The 24,577-nt window shown below is 40.8% G+C and overlaps 1 protein-coding gene across 1 annotated transcript in view; it reads right to left on the minus strand.

Moving 5' to 3' along the window:
- Window positions 1–24,577, minus strand: part of Srbd1 (S1 RNA binding domain 1) — a 177,522-nt gene that overhangs the window by 131,056 nt on the left and 21,889 nt on the right. The window contains exons 8-12 of the mRNA XM_075955407.1: window positions 19,632–19,728; window positions 17,027–17,162; window positions 13,719–13,822; window positions 3,876–3,983; window positions 192–349 (exon numbers count right to left, since the gene is read on the minus strand). Coding sequence (XP_075811522.1) covers window positions 192–349; window positions 3,876–3,983; window positions 13,719–13,822; window positions 17,027–17,162; window positions 19,632–19,728 — 603 coding nt within the window. The remainder of the gene's footprint in view (window positions 1–191; window positions 350–3,875; window positions 3,984–13,718; window positions 13,823–17,026; window positions 17,163–19,631; window positions 19,729–24,577) is intronic.

The following is a 24,577-nucleotide window of genomic DNA, read 5'->3' on the forward strand; positions in this document are numbered from 1 at the left end:
GATAAATGCTGGTCTTTCTGTGTGAGAGTTCTGATCCAGAAATAAGGGAAATACTCCGACTAGCACAGCCCCAAGGGAAAACAATTTCTAAGCCTCAAAAAACAAACATTATGTCCAAATCTTCATGAAATCTATGAAGTGAAATTTAGGATCAACCAAGGAACTCTACTATTTAAAGCTGAAGAACTTACTAGTAGGAGAAATGATGGCTAGTTTGCATCCATGTTTGTACCCAGGATCTACTCCCATCAAGGTGCGGCCTGGAACTGGACTTGTTAAAAGGAGCTGGCGGAGGTTCTGTCCAAACAACATCACGGATTGCTTCTCTGCGTCTGATGTCAGTTTGGCTCTTAGAAATGCAGGGACCGGGGAGAGATGACAAAAAATTACTTAAGTTTATCATTCATCCAAGTTTTCTTTCCAGAAAAAGATCACAATTGTTTTGTGCAGTTAACCCTCAGGAGAACCATCCCATTCCTGAGTTACATTGAGTCTACTTTTGCTAACCAGAACAAAATGACACGATAATAACTTTGAAGCAAACTGTCTGAATACCTATCTTCTCTAGCTGCTGTTATATACAAGTCATAAGTTAAATATGTATGCATAGACATGAGAAAGAGCCTGGAAAGATTTCAAATCAAATTAAAGCTCATCAGATGATTAAAAATACAAACACAAAACAGAATGGCAAGGCCACAGGTAGCCTCCACCCACATCATTTACTTCAGTATTTTGACTTCAAGTTTCAATGTCATTGTCTATATTCCTTTCCACATCCACCCCTTGTGTTCAGACACGTGACAATGCCACAGATCCTAACAGCTAGTGCAGAACCATGCCTCTTGTAACAATGCCTCTATTTTATCAACAAGCTTTGCTGGATGAAAAAAAAAGCCTATGATGGGCTTAACGGCAGCTGGAAACCTGAAGCTCTCAATGCATCATCTCTTGAAATTCATAATTATCAAGTATTTCTTCTCTACTGGATCAAATAAGAAATAAATGTCACTGGCCACAAGAAAACGACATTTTCCAAGCATGGGTTTTGCGTCTACGTGGGGAGGGATTAACTACACATGTAAAGATGCACACTGCAACGGTCTGTTTCTCTGGCTTCATTTTGTTTGTAAAGATTTTCTCTCATCTTCTCTAACATTTCACTGTATTTATTTTACTTTGACAAAAAGAGATCAGAAATATCATTACAAGTATTTCCAAGTTTTCATTTTGAACTTCATTTATTGTGAAATCACTGATTGGTAGACTTTGCAAGTAACCACGATTGGTTTAAGTGATATAAAACTGAAGGGCCACACGCCTGCCCTGAAGACCACTACATGATGGAAGAAGAAGAAGAATAAACAGAACAGACGAAAATAATGGGGATGCCAAGCTTAGTAGGAACCTATGCCAGGAGCAGCTCAGGTGAATGAGAGCTACACACATAAAGGTGGGGATGTGGAGACACCACATACAAATAAAATGGCATAGAAGGTTCACAGTTCTTTGAAGAAAAATAAAGCGATTTCACATGCTAAGAGAAAAAGAAATAACAAAGACATAGTAACTGAAGAGACAAAATAAAATCCTTGGCAACAAGTCACTAGGCTCTTCTAAAGAGCCTCAAGTTTACCCTGGACACAGGTCTACAGGGAGGACTTTACGTAGACTACTGTGAGGTAACAAGATGGGATTCTTCAGTGGTAATGTGCGGCAGCGAGATGGCTTATTAGGCAAAGCAGCTGCCAAGCAGCCATGAGGGTCTGGGCTCAGGTCCTCAGCACCAACATAAAAGCCAGGCATGTTGGCTGAAGGCATGCACCTGCAACCATGGCCAAGAACAGAAAGAGAACAGAAATAAAATATTAATAAAAAACAAAACAAAAAAACAAGAACCAGAGGAATCAACTTTTCTATCTTTAGGATAAATTCCTTCTGATAGAAGGAAACAAAATATTTTTCTTCAAAGCAACATAAAGCCCTCTTTATGCTCCCTCCTCAGCTGCTCTTCAGGTAAGTATCTCTACTCTAAGGAGACCCATCTCTGGTCAACGTCTACACTCTAACTAGGAACTGAAAGAAATTATATTGCTCTACCACAGGCATATTAGAAGAGGAACATGCTCTTGCTTACCCACAGTGCAAATCAAAAAAAGGACTATGTCCTACAGAATCCCACACCACACTGCTTCAAATTATTCAAAGCAAAATGTCAAAATACCATCAGATGCTGAATGAAATATGAAAAAAAAAGAAAAAGAAGTGCCACACTGAAATTTTACCTAAGATTATTTTCCCCTTCAAAACAGAATGAATGGTGTTCAATAGTTCAGAACACTTGCTACACAAGAGTTGGGATCCTAGCACTCACATAACAAGCCAACTGTCTTACAATGCCAAGTATATTGCTAAGGCTTGTTGACTTCCAACCCAGCTCATCCACAAGCCCCAGGTTCAGGTAAAGATCTCCACCTCAAAGTAGCATGTGCTGGTCATAGGACACCTACCCCCTTCTTCCTGCCACTGCACACAAGCACCATCATGTGTACCATGTATATACAACTCACACAGACACACATACAAAAAATAAATAAATAACTGGATAAGTAAAAGAACAGATCCTTTAAAGTTTATGCCATAGCAAGGAAAGGAAGAGACATTACATCACACAGATGATGCAGAGTTCCAAACAGAACAGTATCTTTAGGGGCCACCTAGGATAAAGGATAAAGCAAACTAAACAGTGGAGCCTCATCTTTATAATGTTCATTCCCTACTCTGGATAATCTGAACTCAAAGACCAAACGTACCAAGGGGGGAACAGAAACCTATCAGTCGGCTAGAAATCCCAGTGAGCTGACCGGACAACTGCAATACCACCATTCCCAAGGAGCTTGGCTGAAGCTTCAAGGAAAGTAAAGATGCTGGATTACCTTGCCGAGCCCTGATGCAAAGGGAGGAGCTTGATCCTGCATCAACCTGATGTGCCATGCTTTGTTCAAACCCATGGGAGGCTTGCCCCTTCCTGAATGCAGAGGGAGGAGGAATAAAAGGGGAGGGGCAGGTGGAGGGGGAGAGACTGGGGACAGATAGGACACTACATGGGGATGAGGGGAGGAGAGGGGGGTAGTGATCGGTATGCAAAATAAATGGAAAAAAAGTGCTACTTAAATTATTTTTTTTTTAAAGGTGAGGATGAGGATGCACTGATCTACAGTTCACATGAAGACTGCATGAAACCACGCAGTCTGGACTTAACTACCAAGACAACAGCTATAAAAAAATCAAGAGAGAAAGTGAGACTCTTCCATCTTCTCAGCTAACAGCAATTCTGCACCTCCCAGGACTCCCATGAGCCCCCTGGGTTTCCTTCAATCACCTTCTCAGTGCTTGTCATTGCTCACCTAGACAATTCCCACTGGGAGATGAACACACATAATTGCTTTCACTCCTCACAGCAGTAAGATCATCTCGCCTTTCACAAGTTCCTTATGCGTTCTTTGGCTCTATGACCGTCAGAAAAATGATTCCAAGTAACCTCTCCATTAACTTCTCAGTTTGTTTTTCCCAAGCCAGATCTCTAATCAATAAAATCATGTTTGGTTTGGTTGCCAAACTGCAACATTGGCAATGCAGAATTGGAAGGGTGGACTTGGTGTTCCTGACTAAAAAAGAGTCTTGCGATGAAGAAGGCGGTGTGAGATCTATGCATAAGAAGGGACCTAGAGATTAGAACCAAGGCTCACACTGAAGACCTTGTTTGACTAAGTTCTTTGGCTTAGTTCATACTCAACCAACATTTACTCCACACTCTATGAAGACCCACCCCTAATGGTAAATAAACAGTACACAAAATTAAACAGGATACATACCTGAACTCTCTACAGAGGAGAGGAACAATAAGGCGTTTAAAGGAGTCATCCAGGGAATTACGTAAGATCTGCATTAACTCTGGCCGTGCAAAGCCACGTGGCCTCCATCTACAAGAAGGAAAAGCTCATGATAAAACTGAAGTGACAACAAGACCATGAAAGGGCACCTGGAAGAGGGGGCTGGGGAACAGGAAGCCACAGAGGATAATCTGGGAGAGGCTGTCCTAAGGCTGTGGTGTCGGAAAGGTATCTCTTGAGGGGGAGATTGTTGTTTTGTTTGAAGGGGTTTTGTTTTGATTTGTTCAGACAGGATCCTCTGTGTTGATGTGGGATTCCCATCTGTATGCTGTGAATATTGGTTGATAAAGAAGCCACTTTGGGCCTATGGCGGGGCAGGATAGAGCCAGGTAAGAAACCCAGACAGAGATATAGAAAGAGAGTAGTCAGAGTCAGCAAGATGCCATGTAGCTACCGAAGGAGAAAGATGCCAGCTGCCAGCCAGAACCTTCCCAGTAGGCCACAGTCTCATGATTCACAGATGAATAAAAATGGGGTAATTTAAGATGTAAGAGTTATCTAGAAATATGCATGAGCTATTGGCAAAAGTGTTGAAATTAATATAGTTTCTGTGTGATTATTCAGGTCTGAGAGGCTAGGAAATGAACAAGCAGTCTCTGTCTATACTGTGTAACATTACAGGACCTAGAATTCACTATACAAACAATACTGCCTTCAAGTTTGCTGTGACTGTCCTCTCCAGATATTACCAGTGAAGGCTAACCTCCTGAGACATCTGACAGCCACTAAAACATCCTGATGGTACTAGAAACTGAGTTTCACCCTCCCCTAATCCGCATGCGGAAGCCCCAGCCCCTGGTGTGAGGCATCTATGGAGGGGCTACAGAAAACATCAGGATTAAATAAAGATGGACGGGGCTACAGAAAGCATCAGCATCAGATGGTCGTATGGTAGATAGCCTGTGTTGCTGCCCTAGTCACTGTGACATGAGAAAGTTGCAGAATACAGCCCCACATAGGCCTGAACTGTTGGCTCATTGATTTTCTACTCCCCGCCTCTAGGACTCTAAAGAAAGTAACTTTTGTTGGTGTTTGGTTGCAGCAGCTTTGCCCACAGCCTTATCTTTTCTGTGAGAATGAAAGGCGGCTGTAGAGAGAACCTGGATGAATCTTATTTCTTGGCACTCTCATTTTCTTGGTAGCAAACTTTGCCTTAAAACCTTACATGTCTCAAACTTAACAAAAAGTCAATGCAACTCAAAGTTAGGTTCTTCCTCTAAAACCCAAGTGTCTATCCGAAGTGAACCCTGCTCTCTCCCTCTGCTGAGCTCTTACCCTCACCTCTTAAACACTATCCTCTTACATTTCTTATACAATACACTGGTAAAGATGTTTGTGTCACTGACGGTAGGGTTCTTAAACACTATCCTCTTCCATTTCTTATACAATACACTGGTAAGATGTTTGTGTCACTGACGGTAGGGTTCTTACACCATCCTCTTCCATTTCTTATACAATACACTGGTAAGATGTTTGTGTCACTGACGGTAGGGTTCTTACACTATCCTCTTCCATTTCTTATACAATACACTAGTAAAGATGTTTGTGTCACTGACGGTAGGGTTCTTACACCATCCTCTTCCATTTCTTATACAATACACTGGTAAAGATGTTTGTGTCACTGACGGTAGGGTTCTTACACACCATCCTCTTCCATTTCTTATACAATACACTAGTAAAGATGTTTGTGTCACTGACGGTAGGGTTCTTACACCATCCTCTTCCATTTCTTATACAATACACTAGTAAAGATGTTTGTGTCACTGACGGTAGGGTTCTTACACCATCCTCTTCCATTTCTTATACAATACACTAGTAAAGATGTTTGTGTCACTGACGGTAGGGTTCTTACACACCATCCTCTTCCATTTCTTATACAATACACTGGTAAAGATGTTTGTGTCACTGACGGTAGGGTTCTTACACACCATCCTCTTCCATTTCTTATACAATACACTGGTAAAGATGTTTGTGTCACTGACGGTAGGGTTCTTACACACTATCCTCTTACATTTCTTATACAATACACTGGTAAGATGTTTGTGTCACTGACGGTAGGGTTCTTACACTATCCTCTTCCATTTCTTATACAATACACTGGTAAAGATGTTTGTGTCACTGACGGTAGGGTTCTTACACACCATCCTCTTCCATTTCTTATACAATACACTGGTAAGATGTTTGTGTCACTGACGGTAGGGTTCTTACACTATCCTCTTCCATTTCTTATACAATACACTGGTAAGATGTTTGTGTCACTGACGGTAGGGTTCTTACACTATCCTCTTCCATTTCTTATACAATACACTGGTAAAGATGTTTGTGTCACTGACGGTAGGGTTCTTACACTATCCTCTTCCATTTCTTATACAATACACTGGTAAGATGTTTGTGTCACTGACAGTAGGGTTCTCGCCCTCTTCTTCTTCCCCCTACAACTGTCAGATGAGAGGGATAGTGAGGAGTACTGTCCAAAAGCCTGACACAACTTAAAACAAGCACACATGATAAAAAGGAAAAAAACCTGCAATGAATCCTGCTGAAATATATTCAAAAATATGGGCTGGAGAGATGGCTCAGCAGTTAAGAGCATTGCCAGAGTTCAATTCCCAGAAACCACATAACAGCCCACAACCATCTATAACGAAGTCTGGTATCCTCTTCTGACTAACTGTATACATAATAAATAAATAAATATTTATAAAAAATATTCAAAAATAAATAAAAATCTTCATTATTTTAGTTCAAAATCCCTAAAATCAAAGTTAGTTCAATTCTACAAAGAAGGAAGAGCATCTCCGACTTCATGGCACCATTTTGGAACCTCATCTGGGTATTGTTGACAACCTGACCCCCTGCCCAGGCCCCACTATCTGCCCAGCAGCATGGATGCACACTGGTGACCTCCTGCCCAGCAGCATGGATGCACACTGGTGACCTCCTGCCCAGAAGCATGGATGCACACTGGTGACCTCCTGCCCAGCAGCATGGATGCACACTGGTGACCTCCTGCCCAGCAGCATGGATGCACACTGGTGACCTCCTGCCCAGCAGCATGGATGCACACTGGTGACCTCCTGCCCAGCAGCATGGATGCACACTGGTGACCTCCTGCCCAGAAGCATGGATACACACTGGTGACCTCCTGCCCAGAAGCATGGATGCACACTGGTGACCTCCTGCCCAGGCCCCACTGACTGCCCAGCATGTATGCACAGTGAATAAAGCCAACTAGACACTGGGGAAAGAGCAGAATGGCAAAGATGATCTATCAGACACAAACCCAGCCCCACAGGCTCCATGTTTTCATTCACATCCAGTATTTCTACATTTGCCCTTCAACACCTTCTTCTGCAGAAGCCATTAGCAAAAGTATGAATAGTTTTTAAGAAAGCTAATGCACCTTAAGGTAATCTCTCCATAAGTTAGGAGGAAATGGAACTTCAGCGAGCACACTTTAAAGATCACACAACAGTAAATAACTGAATCCCTTCCAAAGGATGTTAGATCAGCAACGTGTAGTTTTGTCTTTCAATTTAAACAAATGTGATTTTAGGCAAGACATATGATACATTCTTCTCACCCAAATCTCTGTTACTTCCCCACAGTTTCCCCTACATGAGAGGTGATAAGGAAGGGGATAAGAATTAGACATACGAGCCCCATGTTATTTAAAATGTTCCTAATAGACTCCTGTTTTGAGCACTTTTGCTTCCCAGGTTTGGGCACTCCTTTGCAGGCTGTGTCACTTGGTAGACTTTAGATCATTGTACTTTACCTGCTCCTGCTTACTTCCTATTTCCTCATCTGAGGCCATGAGACTCTCCTGCTCCCCGCCACTATATGCAGTATTTCTGCCCTGATGAACCTACAGTCCCTGATGCCTGGCCCCAAATAAACTGTTCTCAGCAACTGTTCCTGCCGAGTGTTTTGGTCACACTGATACAAAGAGCAGCACACTGCTTTCATGATGAGACAAGTGTTCTACCCAGGCGTGGTAGATCACACTTGCTATTCCAGGAAAACTAGGGGTTCGAGGACAGCCTCAGCTATATAGTGAGCCCACCTGAACTACATGGGGTCCTGTCTCAAGACAAAATAAATAAACATATATACATTGTATACCATAAAAAATAAAGAAATGCAAAAATAGAAACATATAGAACACCAAAAAGTATGGATGAGGGAATTACACTGTATTAGCTAAAAGCTAAATCTGAGATAAGTGGCCTTAACTTCATATAAACAATTTCATAATGCTAGGGCGCCCAAGTGACAGCATCAAACTGGGAAGGTGAGGCTAAATGTGGCCGCGGTTAGCTCATGAAGGGTCTCATACATCATGTAATGGAGGTTGGCTTGTTGGGGGAACATAGTTCTGGGTCGGGAGACACCAGCGCTAGGGAAACAGTGCTTAGGCTAGCAGACTAATGGAGTGACTTGTTTGTTTACTGCATGCATCCATTGTCTAATGTCTTCAAGAGTGGTTCTCTGTAAGCTCCAAAGTTTTACCATTATTTTCCAAAAAAGCTAGAAATAATTATTACCTATCGCCTTAAAGCCACATTGCCTTTCCAGCTTTCAAGCCACAAGATTCAACCACAACTTAGAGCACTCTACTCTTCTCACTGTGAACAGGCCGTGGGAATGTTGATATTGTATACACACCGCATTGCTGACACCTGCTCAGCTCACCTGCAAACCCCGAGGCCCAGTCCTAAAGAGAACAGCTACGTGTACTCCATGCACTGCACAAACACCTTCTTATTCCTTCCACAGTTCTACCCAACTGTCTTCCTGGGATCCAGTTCCAGTGCTGGAAAACTAACGTCCTGAAAGAGTATGCTGAACTCACAGCCTTATTTCTCATGACATCCTTAGGTAATAAAATGTTTGGCTATGTGATGCCATTTCAAAACCTAAGGGTTGTTCTTATAACTCAACAGGCACATACCTCTGAAAAATCTTTGCAAGACTTCACTAACCCCAAATTCCACATTCAATATAGTCCAGAATGACAACAAGAATCCCAAACCTTCAAAGCCTACCAAGTTCAGAAAGGAGACAGATAGTAACTGAAAAGGTCCATACCCTGAACTGCATGTCTGACAAGGAAATTCTTTGTTCAGCCACTAGACAAATATGCTTTCCTCCCTTCACCTAGGGAAGACAATGACGGGCTCTCTCCAACCAGCCTTCATGGCTCTCTCTACATTACACAACTGGCTACAGGGAATAGTGTCCCTTAGACCTGTTTCTACAGGAAAAACAGCAGCAAGGGTCAGACACTAGACATCTACTCGACAAGTCAGACACACAACTGTGCGAGCTCAGAAAGAAGCTGCTACTGTACAATCCAGGTGGTGAGCAGGGACCTTCTGAGACCATTTCCTCATACACGCTTTTGTTTAAAGAGCAAGCATAGAAACTCTCGCATCATCTGACAAGTTCAGAGTCCTCTTCACATTTATGCTCTTACAAGCAACACATCCAAATGAGAAACTCTTCTGCTTTGGGGCCCAGACCTACACATCATTCTTAGGATGCATTCAACCCTTGCTATTGTAATTAACTTAGCCACAAAAGTTCAGTTAGCTCACTTTTCCCATAACTATACGGCACTGAATGTATTTATTACTGTATGATGGTGAAGAGTGCCATCATCAGCTTGTTCAAGGCATAAAAAGGCATCAATTCTGCCCAGCCAATCCACCAATCATTTAATTAGATACCTTGTAAATTCTGCCTCCTGCAGATTGCTCAAATCCATCTACAGTTTCCCCCTACAAGCACCCGAGTCTAGCTGTCATCATCTCCTGCCTCTGCTCCTGGTTCTCCTTAAGAAATTCTCTACTGTGATGGAGGAAGGTCACTGGTTAATTAATAAAGAAACTGCTTGGCCCTGATAGGTTAGAACATAGGTGGGTGGAATAAACAGAACAGAATGCTGGGAGGAAGAGGAAGTGAGGTAAGATGCCTCAGACAGACGCCATAGCTCAGCTCTCAGGGGCAAACGCCATGAAGCAAGCTGCCAGGTCAGACATGCTGAATCTTTCCCGGTAAGACTGGTGCTACACAGATTATTAGAGAAGGGTTGATCGGGATATGAGAATTAGCCAGTAAGGGCTAGAGCTAATGGGCCAAGCAGTGTTCAAATGAATACAGTTTGTGTGTTGTTATTTCGGGGCATAAGCTAGCCAGGCGGCTGGGAGCAGGGAGGCAGGAACACAGCCCGCAGCTCCTTCTACAGAATGAAGAGATATAGTAAAGACAACACCACTGCAGTAATGTGATCTCCAAAACTGGCCATGTTAAAAAGGGCAAAAACAATTCTCATTAAGCACAGGAAAATTGGGGGTGGGGATGGGAGAACCACTGTATTCTACCTGACCGCAACATAAAACTACCTATCAACAGCAATAGAAACTACAGAAAGTAAACAAGCTCCTGAAGACTAAACAATACACTACTGAATAACTCAATCATTGAAGAAATCAAGAAAAAATTTTTTAAAAATACCAGCACTGAAGGAAAATAAAAACACAACATAAATCTTGCATGTCTGAATCAAAAATCTATGATTAAGGAGATCATAGGCCCTAGAGAAGAACCTAATGTTGTTACAGTAAATGGTCATGATGCCTTCTAACTATATATTTATTCTCATTGTATAATTGCTTCCAACTTTGGTCAGAGACGCTTCTTTTTGCAGAGGGGAGTGGTTAACACAGAAACTCAGAATGGGTCAACATGCCAAGCTAAGCAACTGTGACTGCTCAGCTGTAGTTGACCAACTATACTGACTTCCCAATTCAGGGCTCAGACAGCATCACAGAAAAGAGAGCAGAGAGACGAGTAAAAGCTAGGAGATGAGGAAGAGAGCTGTGAAACGCTGACTTCTAAACATGACATGGTGTTGCACACATAAGTCAAGCATAAAATAGGAAGTGGCCCCAACCTGGAGGAGCTATGCAGGAGGATGGTTGTAAGGGAGAGAGGCAGGCACTCTCCTCTGAGGATGTCACTGCTAGGTTGTCGATATGCCAATGCATGATGCCACACTCATATTCATATACAAAGCACGAGTTTTGCTCAGAGGGTTACTAACAACAACAAAGGAGGCCATGAAATTGTGAGAAAGATGTAGTAGGGGACAGTAGAGGGAGCTGAAGAAAGACAATAATGGGAGAATATGTTCAAGATACATTGTATAAATATATGAAATTATCAGCAGATAAATAAAATATGTTATTTGAAAAACAAAAATGATAACTATACAGAAAGCATAAGACAGAACATTAAAAATCTCACACGAGAGCTAAGGAGTAAACCCTTTATTAATGTCTCAGAAATTTTCTTCTAGTGTAAAAGCAGATTGCTCATAACCAGTGAGATCCTATTATAAATCATCTTTGTACTGTTTTGGGTTTGAGCTGGTGATAGTATTTGGTTTGGTTTAGCTTTTCTTTTTAAGATAAGATCTCACTATAGCCTGGCGGTGGTGGCACAGGCCTTTAATCCCAGCACTGGGGAGGCAGAGGCAGGCGGATCTCTGGGAGTTCGAGGCCAGCCTGGTCTACAAGAGCTAGTTCTGGGACAAACCCTGTCTCAAAAAAAAAAAAAAAAGATCTCACTATATAGCCCAGGCTAGCCACAAACTCATGGCTTTGACCTTGTCCTCCTGAGTGCTAACAATTTCTATCTCAACTTTAGCTCCAACTCAATGTTTTTAAAATAGACGCACAGAATGCTACTGTATGGATACAGTATAACTTCTCTACCAACACAGACTCCTGTTTGACTTGACAGCTTCCTTCATAGCATTATTAGCTGATCCTTGGTGGAACTGGCTTGAAGCAAACTGACTTCCATTGAACTAATATAAGAACACTGTTGGAGGAGAGTGTTAATTCCTAAAGAACATCTGACCAGCTTTTCAAGTAGATTTCCTGGCAAGCTCTCCCAAGAAGGCTACTAATCAGCATATACAAAATCTACAGCAGCAGCAATCTGAGTAACTTTATGTCTTTGCATTGGCTTTCTCAACCACACGGAAGCTATAAAATCTGCTGTAGCAATCAAGTAGGTTGTCGTTGAGACTCAAACTCATGAAGCAAAACTTAAACTAAAAGTCAAGAAACTATACACACGCAGCTGCTATCTTCAAAGGTTCTATTAACAGATGAGAAGTTTAATTTTAAAAGTTGCTTAAGGCCTTTTTTAACACATCTGGCAAGTTTAACCATTATTTCAATAGCTTTACTGTGCAAAGTATTTTAGATAAATCACATATAATCTGTTCAATTAAACTGTAATATGATATAAACTACATTACTGTTTCAAGTTTTAGCAGATAACTTATCAGGCATGAATGTACAGGTGACATTTTTGTTGATTTGTTTTTTTCACAAGGAAAAGCATGTTCTATAAAATATTCAAATCGCATAGCAAGGTACTTCATATATCATTTAATAATAAAGATGGCTTCTGAAGACTATATAAATGTATCATATAGATGATGTCACTGTGCAAACGTCACAGAGTGTGCCTATATGGGCCTCTATGGATAGGCTATGGTTTGCAGACTGTGACTCTGTACAGTTTGTCACTAAGTTATATACTGCATCAAGTACAACAAAATGGGACTTATAAATCTAAACACACTTAAGCGCAGAATAAGCACAGGAAAGTATGGTATAGAGACGTACCATACAGAGTGCTTCTGCAGGCACTTCCTACATAGAGCTGTGGGTGAGTCAGTGAGCACCGAGTGATGGGACAGGTTAAGGACATGACTCAAGACTCTAAATGCCATGCACTTAGGCTGCACCAAATTAATTTTTTTCTTTATTCAATAAAAGTTTGAAATATAGCAAAGCTACACAAACATATTTCCTTTATACTCTCATTCTATAAGTTTTTTCTACATCAAAGATTTTATTTTTCCTCTTTTTTTTTTTTTTTTTTGGTTAAAAACTCACATATTACCTGAGGGCTACACTGTGTCAGAACCATCAGTATTGCTGTTCTTCCTCCACATCTTGTCAGTGGAGGGTCTTGAGTGGCTGTGAGATCTGAGGAGCTGCCACCTGTTGTCCCACGATAACAAGGTCTCCCTAAATGCCTTCCCAAGAGCCTACTAGGCTCCCCTTGAGGGAGTGCTGCTGCTGGTGCTGTGGTACATGGTTTCAGACTTCCTAGCAGCCCAGAAAGGCCTCCCCAAGCTGCTACAGCACCATTCACTATCAATTTTCTTGGGGCGTTCTTTTTTCTTTTCTTGCAAATATTTTTCTTCTTGCTGCTTCTTGACTTTTGTGTTCAGTAAGCATTAGGAAGTTTTCAACTCCATAATAATTACAAAACCAAAATCAGATACGTGTTTCGTCAATGCCCACTTTAGAAGTCACATGACTATACTGAAGTAAAAGCCCTCTCCTCAAAGACAATCATCATTAACCATCTCTTACTCTCTTCACGGATTAGTCCCTATTTAAGTATATGTCTCAAACATACTTTCTTCTTACACATTATTTTTATTAGACACAGACAAAGGACAACTTGTGGAAGTTGGTAATCTCCTACTAGGGCCCAAACTCAGACAGCAAGCACCATTACCCATTGAGCAATTTCTCTATCTCATATTAATTTTTTAATGCAAAATGTTGTCACTTTCTTTTTTAATAATATACATCTTTTCATATCAATATACAATAATATCAGAACGGTATTTTAGAAAGCAAATTGTTTGGGTAGCCATAAACATACCTGTTTTGGAGGCACCACCTACAGAACTCGTTTTTCACTCCATCAGAAATGTTGACCTTCACTGTCAGTATCTTCAAATTCTCTCCACGGTTAATGGCCAGAATCTGACACAAACATATGGCAAAGACTGATGATCAATAAAACAAGATAAACTTAACCAGTCTATATTTATTAAAAAAAATAATTAAGCATCTATCTAGTCAAGAACATATCATTTTTATTTTTTATTTACAAAGGAATGTATTAAAAACAATTTATACATTCTTAAACTAATACATCTCTCTTATAAAGAAAATCATAATGAGAGCTGGGAAATGGGTCAGTGTGCATGAGAACCTAAGTTAAGATCCCCCCAAACCCACATAAAGGTATGCACATGGGCACATGAACAAACACATGCAGACATACTACCTTTTTAGTTATTTTTATAACTGATGTTCCGAATTGTGCCAATTGATTAAAAAGAGCTCATGATCATCTTAATAGACTCAGAAATATCTGACAAAATCTAGCAGCCCTTTCTGATGAAAGCACTCAATAAACTGAGAGCTGAATGCATCTTCTTAAACATAGAAATCAGAGCTAGGGGGAGAAGCTGAAGCTACAACTATGTACCGATGTGAGGCAGGATTACAGCAAAGGGGGTAGGTCAGCAGCGAGAGAAGCAGCAGAAAAGAAGAAGAACGCAAAGAATGAGGGGTAAAGCCATGAGCAGAGGAAGGAAGATGCAGATGGGATGATGAACAGACAACAGCTACGGCAGTGCTGCTTTCCCAGGGCCTGTCAGCATGCCGTCCATCTGTCTTCTGGGGGGTCATGTGCTGGCATGGTCACATGGAAGATGTTTCAGATACTAGAAACTAGCTATGACCCAGCAGCAACCCTCGGGCACACAAGAACCTGAAAAGTCCTTAAAACACAGAGTGTTTTTCAAACTAGCATTTCTCAGGCTTGAGTACTATCATCTCCAGAAGACTGTATCAATCATAAATAAATATCAGATATGACATGTATAAAACAAAATATTGTTTAAATACATACACACACAGACAAAATATGATACCAAAATCATTCTTGCAAAATGAATTTTAGTAAATTCATATGATCACTGATACATTTTTAGATATATATATATATATATATAGTGTGTGTGTGTGTGTGTGTGTGTGTGTGTGTGTGTGTGTGTGTGTGTATAATATGGAATGGAAGAAGACAGGGCCTCCCACATTCTAGGCAACCACTTTACCAGAACTATGCTCTCAGCCCTCACTGTGGGTAATATTGCAAGTCACTGTTTTATTATCCTATATTTGTAATCTAAAACTAAGTAAACCATCTCCATTATACCTAAACTTTATAAATTATGTGTTTCATCACCTATAACAAATCCAGGGCACAAAAAAGTAAAATAAGCAACTTTAGACAAAAAGTAATGGGGCTGGAGAGATGGCTCAGTGGTTAAAAGCACTTGCAGCTCTTACAGGGGACCAGAGTTTGGTTCCGAGCACCCACATAGAGGTTTACAACCATCTGCAAACTCCAGTTCCGGGGAATCCAGTATCAGTGTCCTTTTCTGGTCTCTGTGGGCAAACAGGCAAGCCATGTGGTGCATATACATATATGCAAGCAAAAAATTTATACACATAAAAGTTAAAAAGTAATTATAAAGTAATGAACTATTTCAACTTTTCAAGGACAGTGCCCGTGTCACCACCATACTTCAAAATCCACCACAATATGAATACTCAAGAAATATTTGTGGGATGAATGAATCATGTTACAATGAGAAAAAAGGTGAGTTTCATGTTTGCATAACCATATATTTAAAATTACATTGTGATAATCAAATAATTAATTATCACACAAAAGATAAAGAATTCTAACATGTTTTATTAGCTTCTCTACACAGGCTGTAAAATGTAGACAGGGAGAAAATCATTTTAAAATGTTTCATGAGGACCTTCACCTTGGGAGAATACTGGTAGTCTCTCAATTCAAATCACCCCCTTGCCTCTCAAACGAACCATCAAACCAACAAAAATAATAAATGAAATAACACAAGACATGTTTGCATCCATAGAACACAGAGAATTAGACTAACATCAGATTTCTCACATATAAAACAACATTCAAATTTTGGGATGGCCAGTTCACAACACTATGAGTCACTAAATGGTATACACATGGTGAAGAGTGTACATTTTATACTGTGGACATTCTACAACAGTTACAGTTAAAAAGAAAAATGAATTATAATTCCCAAGCAAAATAAAATCTATGGCAGTCTAACTTTATTAGACCTGCTCCACATGAAATATTAGTGTTGCTAAGGCTGGAATGAAAAACGCTAACCCACAGCTCAAAGCCATAAAAAGAAATATAGAACACTGGTTATAGTAACTATATATGTAAACAGAAAAATCAGTACATTGTAATTTTCTCTTGAAACACTTCTCCTGCCACTGTGCTATTTAAATTACATTCTGCACAGTACACTGCCTATGACCACATTTAGTAAAATAAATAAATAGATATTTAGGGAGATACAAGCTAAAAAACGAAATCAGAAGGCTGAGGTATAATGACTATGTATGATTCATGAAACCAAATGAGACCATATATACTGTATTCTAAATCAGGCATTGGACTGTAATTGTCTTGGGAATGATCTGTGCTCATACTAAGCACACTGAAAGCAGGGTCTAATGGACCTCTATAGTGATACTTCATTTGTATTTTAATAAATAAAATTTTCCTGAAGTTCAGAGAGCAAAACAGCTGCACTGATCAGCCTTACGGACCAGGCCGGGATGACACACACCCTTAATCCCAGTAGCCACACTAGTTTGCCATAGAAACCAGGCAGTTGTAGTGCAAGCCTTTAATCCCAGCACTAGAGGGGAATATAAAACTGGAGGAGACAACGCTCACTCACGCAGTCTCCTTCTGAGATTCCTGGAAGCAGGATCGTCATTTCAGACTGAGGTAGGGGTAAGAGCCAGTGACTGGCTGTTTGCTTTTCTGACCTTCAGGTTGAACCCTAATTTCTGTCTCTGGGTTTTTGTTAATAGTGCTTCAGACCTCACCAGACAGATGCAAGTGATGTCGGTTGTCACACTGTCAGCTCTAATAAGAATTTCCAGTGTCACTGACTTCTCAGGGTCTTCAGTTCTCCATTTGTGAAGTCAGAAAATACAGTATTTTTACAAGTTTTATATAAACTAATAAAATAGTTGGCATAAAACTTCTAAATTTTTAATAAAAGTATTATCATTATTACTACTATAGGAGGCAGTGTTCTTATTTACCTGGTGATGATGGATGTTCCTTATGTTGCAGGAGAAGTTCTGGTAAAGTTGAAACTTACCAACATCTTTTTCATTTACTTTTTTTGAGGATACTTTTGCAAGAGATGACTGGATACAAATGTATCTATGTTGGCACCTGATCAGATATACAAATATTAAAAATCAAACATTTATGTGAGCTTTACATTTTATAAGTTTATATGAAATGAAGGAAAGAAAAATGTTAAGCCATTACCAAATGAAATTTGGCTAATGATGCCCAAGTAAGAAACTGACATTACTATCCCATCAAAAGGACTCTGCCAGCTTGCACCTTTAATCTCAACACAGAAGAACTCTGAGTTAGAGGCCAGACTGGTCTACATAGCAAGTTCCAGGGCAGCTAGGGCTATACAGGGAAATCCTGTCTATGAACACTCAATGCTGACATGACTGCTAGGAATCAAGCCAATCATCTAGTCACACTTCCCTAGTCAGTTAGGGAGTCACTGTCGACCTAAAAATAAGAAGGGGCAAAAGGAGTACCAGAACAATATGGAAAACTGGGACACTGGGTTAAGCAGTGGTCCTCAACCCTTTTGGAGCTGCATATTAGATATTTAGATTACAACTCACAGCAGTAGCAAGACTACAGGTATGAAGTAGCAATAAAATTTTATGTTGGGGTCATCACAACATGAGGAACTGCATTAAAGGGTTGCAGAATTAGGAAGGTTGAGAACCACTGGGCCAAAGAGATGGCTCCGCTGTTCAAGGGTAGGCTCACAACCAAAACTATAAAACTGGTACATAAAGAGAGAGGAAGAGAGAGAGAGAGAGAGAGAGAGAGAGAGAGAGAGAGAGGGAGGGAGGGAGGGAGGGAGGGAGGGAGGGAGGGAGGGAGGGAGGGAGGGGGAGGGAGGGAAGGAAGGAGGGAAGGAGGGAATGAGAATGGGAGGGGGAGAAGGAAAGAAAGGGGTTTTAAATCAATGTCTGTCATAGCCAGAACCTGGAAACAACCTAAATGCCCCTGGACCAAAGAATGGCTAAGGAAATGTGATACATTTACACAATACATAGCAGAACAAAATAACGACATCTTGAATTTTGCAGGAAAATGGATGGAGCTAGAAAACATCATTTTGAGTGAGGCAACCCAGACACAGAAAGATAATTATCACATGTACTCACTCATAAGTGGTTTTTAAACATAAAGCAAAGAGAACTGGCTCACATATCACAATCTCAGAGAACTTAGACAACAATGAGGACCCTAAGAGAGACATACATAGATTTAATCTACATGAAAAGTAGAAAAATACAGATCTCATGAGTAAATTGGGAGCATGGGGACCTTGGGAGAAGGGAAGGGGAGAGGCAGAGAGGGGAGCAGAGAAAAATGTAGAGCTCAATAAAAATCAGTAAAAAAAAAAAAAAAAAGTCAAAGTCTGTCTCTGTACTACGGCCCTACCCCTCTGTCTCGGTATCCTGCCTCTGCCTCCCCAGTGTTAGGATTAAAGGCTTGTGCCACTACACCTGATTTAAAGGCTCTTTCACAGAAGATCAAAACTGTAATCCCAAGTAAGCTCTGACAAAAGTCCTCCACCCTTCTAAAACTAGACTGTGATGCCACAGCCGAGCTGTTCTCTCCAACAGCTAAAATGCACTTTGGACCAGTATTTCCATCCATACCTGGCATCAAACATTGTCAAGGCAACCCAACACAGACATAATGATTGGTTTACCAATTTAGCTGGATTTAGAACACCCAAGAGATTAGTGAGGCTTGCGCAGGACACTGGCATGCCTGTGACGGTACTATCAAAGGGGAAGGACTGGGAAAGACGCACCATAGATGTGGGCAGCACCATCCCATGATGGAATGGTTGAATAAGGGGAAAAGGAAGAAAGGCAGCCAGCACTGCTGCCATCATGTGAACTGCTCAGCTCCACCACACCCACTTACCATGATGATGGCCTGAGCCCTCCGAAGCCATGAGCCAAAGTAAAACTTTCCTCCATTAAGTGGTTTACATCAGGCCTCTCACCATAGTGACACAAGAGGAACTAACAGAACAGTAAATCCCAGAAAGGATCAACAAACTAGCACAGAACAAAAGCAATGCCACCTGCTCCAAAGGAACACAAACTCTCTCAAATAACATCTTGTCAAGCACTGGGTAAACTGTACTCATCCGAGTCTCCACTGGGGCATCTGAGGATACAGAGGACAGGAAGGCAGACTTCCAGGCCCTCTTACCATAATCCAATTAAAACAACTTTAACTGGGCTGGACAGATGGTTCAGCGGTTAAGAGTACCAGCTGCTCTTCCATATGACCAGGGTTCAATTCCCAGCACCCACATGGCAGCTCGCAACTGTCTGTGACTCCAGTTCCAGGGGACCTGACACCCATGGCAAAACATCAATGCAGTTAAATTAAAAAATTAAAAACAAAACCAACTTTAACTATTTTACATATTAGGATTGTACTGTTTGAACAAATTTAGTTTAAAAAGGAAAAGCCTGAAGACCAGCTTTAAATGAACACAGGGTTAACACTAACCATGGGACCTTAATAGTGTGAATCCCACAAAACAGAAAGCCCCCCCAAAAAAATACTTACAAGTCCCGAATGAAGTTAAGCGTGTCCTTGTCTTTAGCAATCATGTCTGCTAAAATGTGTTGTACTCCTGTCTCAATATCCTTGAGTTCGGACAGGCCTTTAGGAAGGTAGAAGGAGACCAGAAGCAGGAAGTGTAAGATTGGCTGTAAGGTCTATAATTAGACACAATAAACTAAATTCCAGTTAATATAAAATCTTAAGTTAACAAACTTAGGAAAGAAAACACCATGGGAGTGACTCACTTGCGCACCCAAAGCAGCACAGCTCTAGGAGCAATATGCAGGGCCTTTCCCAACACTGTGCACCAGTGAGCACAAAGCTGGTCGGCTCTGGGCTCTACCACCTACCAATTCTGGGACCTGGAAGAGGTTATTTGCATTCTCTGCCTCAGTTTCCCTTAAACATTGAGTAATCATTACTTCTCTCATCTAGTTACAAAGATTAAATGTTGTAAGAAACATGTATGCATCAATCATAACCCAAGATATGAAATTTTATGGGTTATAAAAATTTGCCCTTTCAGGCAATTTTATTAATATTGATATTTTAGCATGAGGCATTTCCAGGTTGTAAGTGACCCATCTGAATTTCTCATATTTCATAAAGACAATCCCAGACTTCACGGGGCAACGTCTACAGGCAGTCGTGAAATAGCTGCAAGGGTATCATGGCAGACAAGAGAGCATTTGCGTTGGGTTCTTTCATTTCTCTAGTCTTCATTGTTTCATTTGCATTATGCTGTTGTGAATTTACATCAAGGCTTGAATTACAGAATCACTGAATGTCATAAGTATGTTTTTCTGTGATCATAGTTTTCATGAGTAAAAGGTAGAAAAAACAAAGCAAACAGGACAACAAACTTATTCTGGCATATTTAGTAAAGACAAAATACCTACTTAGTTGTGTTATAATAATTTATGGTAATACTGAAGTAGTACTTACTTTAAAGAAACATGAATTGAAATTAATAGGAATTCTACTTACACTTTAGAAGAATTTCTATATGAGGAAAAATTTAGCGACAAATTACTTTTACAATATGGAAACCTGTATATGCTAAGGATTTAGAATGGTTGTAGCACACAGTATGAATTCATATGCTACTATTCTCCCTGGATGGATCTTGAGCTAAGAAAACTATTCACTCTGCGCTAACAACTAGAGCCTATAGTGATATTTTATTTATGTTTTAATAAAACTTGCCTAAAGATCAGGAGGGCACAGCTAAGTCACTAGAGGTCAGGCAGTGGTGGTGCGCACCTTTAATCCCAAGATTTGAGAGGCAGAGGCAGACAGATTTCTGTGAGTTCAAGGCCACCCTGGGCTACACAAATTCAAAGCAGAAACAAATCCAGGTGGTGGTGGTGGTTCACACTTTAATCCCAACACTAGTCTTAGTCTGTGGTCGTGCAGCCTTGGGAGAGGTAAGACTTCCCTAATGGTGTGGCTGTTTTGCTTTTCTGGTTTTCGGGTTGAACCTGAATGTCTCTGGGTTTTATTACTCGAGTGGCATGGGCCCCAAGCACCTCCGAGCACCATCACACAGAGAAGTACACCACCAGGGCGACAGCTCAGTAGCACAAGTGTCTACGGGGAAACACTACTGAGGGCAGCAACAGAAGGGCCTCGCCTCGGGGAAGAGCACCCCTAGGAAGTCTCACACACACATCGAATCTTTATAATTAAAATTACCATAGTCTAAGGACTGTCCTTGGGTCAAAGCTGCAGGTTCTTAGATGGCAGGAGCAACGCAGATGACGGACAAGAGCTTTGTACAACCACTGCTAGGAAGAGTCCGTGTCACCTCCCTGGAGCAGTGGCTCTCAGAGGAAGGCAGAAATTACAAGTCATCTGGGCAGTCTTTCCTATCGCACGCCTATCTGCTCTAGACAGAAAGACTGGAAACACTGTCCACATGTCTGAAAAAGCCCCACTCCTGGGTGTTCTTTTAAGCTGACTACAGGCTCCAAGGCGAGCATCTCAAGACAAAAAAGGAACAAAGAAGGAACCAGAAAAATCAAATAATAAAATTTATACAGTAACAGGATCTGAGACGTCTTGGAATAACAACTGTGACTACAAAAAAAAAAAATTGAAAAGCCAGCATTTCTTTCATCTGTACCAGCACCATCAGGCCCATCAACACAGAGATGCTTGGATCCCAGGACGATGCCCATCTGTGGTACAGTATAGATTTCCATTCAGATCAAGTTCTTAGTCTGCAGAAAGTAAGAAATATCTACTACTGAGAGAGAAAAGAGAAAAACAAAACAAAACCGAAATATCTGGCTTTCAGAAATATTTCTCTGAAGAATAATGGGAATTATTAAAATATTTCTTTAGAAAAAACCAACATGGTAATAGAATTGAGAGTGGTCATGTATATGTGCAGAACATGAAGAGTGAGGGGGAAGTGAGAAGGAAGAAACATTTCAAACAAAATTTAAAACGCAGCATGTGGGGGTTTGAAAGAGAATGTTCCCATGGCATCCGAACCCTTGGTCCCCAGCTAGAAGAGGTACTCGCTGGGACAGGCTTTGAGTGTTTACAGCCTACCCTACACTCAGTCTGTTCTGTGCGTCATACCTGTGGTTGAAGATGTGAGCTCTCGGCTTACTGCAGTTGCCTAGCCATAAAAGACTCTCATCCCTTTGGAACTGCAAGCTAAAACAAACTCTCTTTCCCAGAAGTTGTTTTGATGGTAGTGCTTATAACAGCAACAGAAAAGTACTAACACAGTACATAGTTATTTGGAACTAAGCGTAATTCTCTGTATATGAGATTAGATAAAGTCCAGAGAAAGTCCCACCCCACTGTGTCTGTAAGAACCACAGTGACAGCCAGGCAGTGGTGGCTCACACCTTCAATCCCAGCACTCAAGAGGCAGAGGCAGGCAAATCTCTGTGAGTTTGAGGCCAGCCTGGTCTACAGAGCTAGTTCCAGGACAGACCCCAAAGCTACAGAGGAACCCTGTCTCAAAAAAAAAAAAAAAAATTACAGTGACAAACCAATTGTCACTATTTGTAAAATTAAATAAATAAATTTTGTAAAAAGGCTGTGGACAGGATAATTTCATCTGAGGAGAAGGACATGGGGAGCTAGAGAGATGGCTTGTGGTTAAGAGCGCTTGCAACTCTTGCAAAGGACAAGAATTGAGGTCCCAACCACTGCTACTCCAGCTCCAGGGGATCCAACACCCTACTGTTGCCACAAGCACCTGCATTTATGTGCACAGACACATACAAAGAAAAATAAAATCTTTAAAAAAAAGAGAGCGAACCACAGTGTCAATGGTGGTCCTGAGCTAGTCACATGATCAGAAGTGTCACTACCTGGTGTCAACCATCATGTATCCCATATATCATCATATGTGACAATTAAAAGGGATGTAGAACAGGATTTATGTTTACACTATAGAACAGTGCTGCTTTTAGCTCTGGCTGGAGAAGCATATTTGCAGTGGGCTGAAGCTCATAGAGACTCCTAACTAATCACAGTGTTGACAGTAAGTGACTGTGGAGTGTGTCCCCTTAAATGGACCCCACAAATCCTGAGAACAGAAAAGGGGGCAGATGGGGAAGAGGGCTGTGAAATGCTGAGTCTGGGACATGCCATGGCCACTGCACTCCTGAACTCAATGCTGTTATGGTTCCCTGCGCAAGGTCAAGCCAAGAAGATCGGTCAATATTCCAGCAGGAGCAGTAATAGACACAGTAAGTTATATTAACAACAAAACAAAAACAAAAGGAGGAAACAGGGGGGGTGAAGACGGGATGAGCACGTGTTGAGGAGTTGCCAGGGCAGTGAGAGGAGGGAGGTGGGTGGAGATAGATGAACCTATCGAAGAACAAAAGAAGTTTTTAAGAGAGGTGGTTATCAAAGGCCTGTCTGGTAGGAATGCAGTATACCTGGCAACCAAAGAGACCACTGTATCAAAGAAGACAGGAAAACAGAAGGCAAAGAATCAGCCACAAGGAACAATAGGCAGAAATCTCGCTGCAGCTGTTCTCCGTGGTGGGCAGACCGCCCCCACCACTACAATGACTCTAAAGGCTGGACTACTCAGGCTCAGCTACAGTTAAAATATGAAATGCAATCAGCAAAAGGAAGGCCTGGGTCTGCAGGAGAAAAGGCATGCACAGGGACCTGGGTCTGCAGGAAAAAAGGCATGCACAGGGACCTGGGTCCATCCCCAGCACCCTACCCAGAGAGCAAATGTGTAACTAAATGAAGCAACGTATTGCAAATCGAAAATTAGAAACTAAATGTAAATCATTGAAAATACAACTACAAATAAAATTAAAAATTTTACACATTACGCATTAAAAATTAAACACATTTGGATTGTATTCATTGTAATCCATCTCTAACTTCAAATAATTCTTTCCATTACTGTCCTTTCTCAAACAAATTAAAAAGTATATATTTCTGTGAACAGATAATTTGTATTTTACGGACACATATACTCAATTTTTAAAATCATGAATTCAGGTTTTCTGGAATATGGCTGATATTTCTCTATAATTATGGACATGGCATGGATTTTGTTATCACAGACTGCCCCCTGTTGATGTGTGAGTCTCCCAATTTAAAGAATCATGAGAAAGTAAAAGAAAAACTAGAACTGGGATGGAGAAATAAAGACTAGGGTTGGAGTTAACTTGCAGCTGTATGGGCTAAGTAAGCCTGGAAATCTACAGCATATTAGCATTTGGCTAAGAAAATAAATTTTAGGTGCTCTTGTCACCAAAAGAAGAAAAAAGTAAGCTGTGTCAGACAGTACACATATTAATTTCATTTCAAGTCAATTTTGTTTGACTACAGAAATTACTTAATTTTGCATATATATCGAAACATTATATATTTTGATATATATAATTACTTAAACATAAAAAAATCAATGTTTCTTTTAAGAAATTTATAATTTCACTTTGAAGATGAGGCAA

This window comes from Microtus pennsylvanicus, chromosome 21, assembly GCF_037038515.1.
Source record: "Microtus pennsylvanicus isolate mMicPen1 chromosome 21, mMicPen1.hap1, whole genome shotgun sequence".
NCBI lineage: Eukaryota > Metazoa > Chordata > Mammalia > Rodentia > Cricetidae > Microtus > Microtus pennsylvanicus.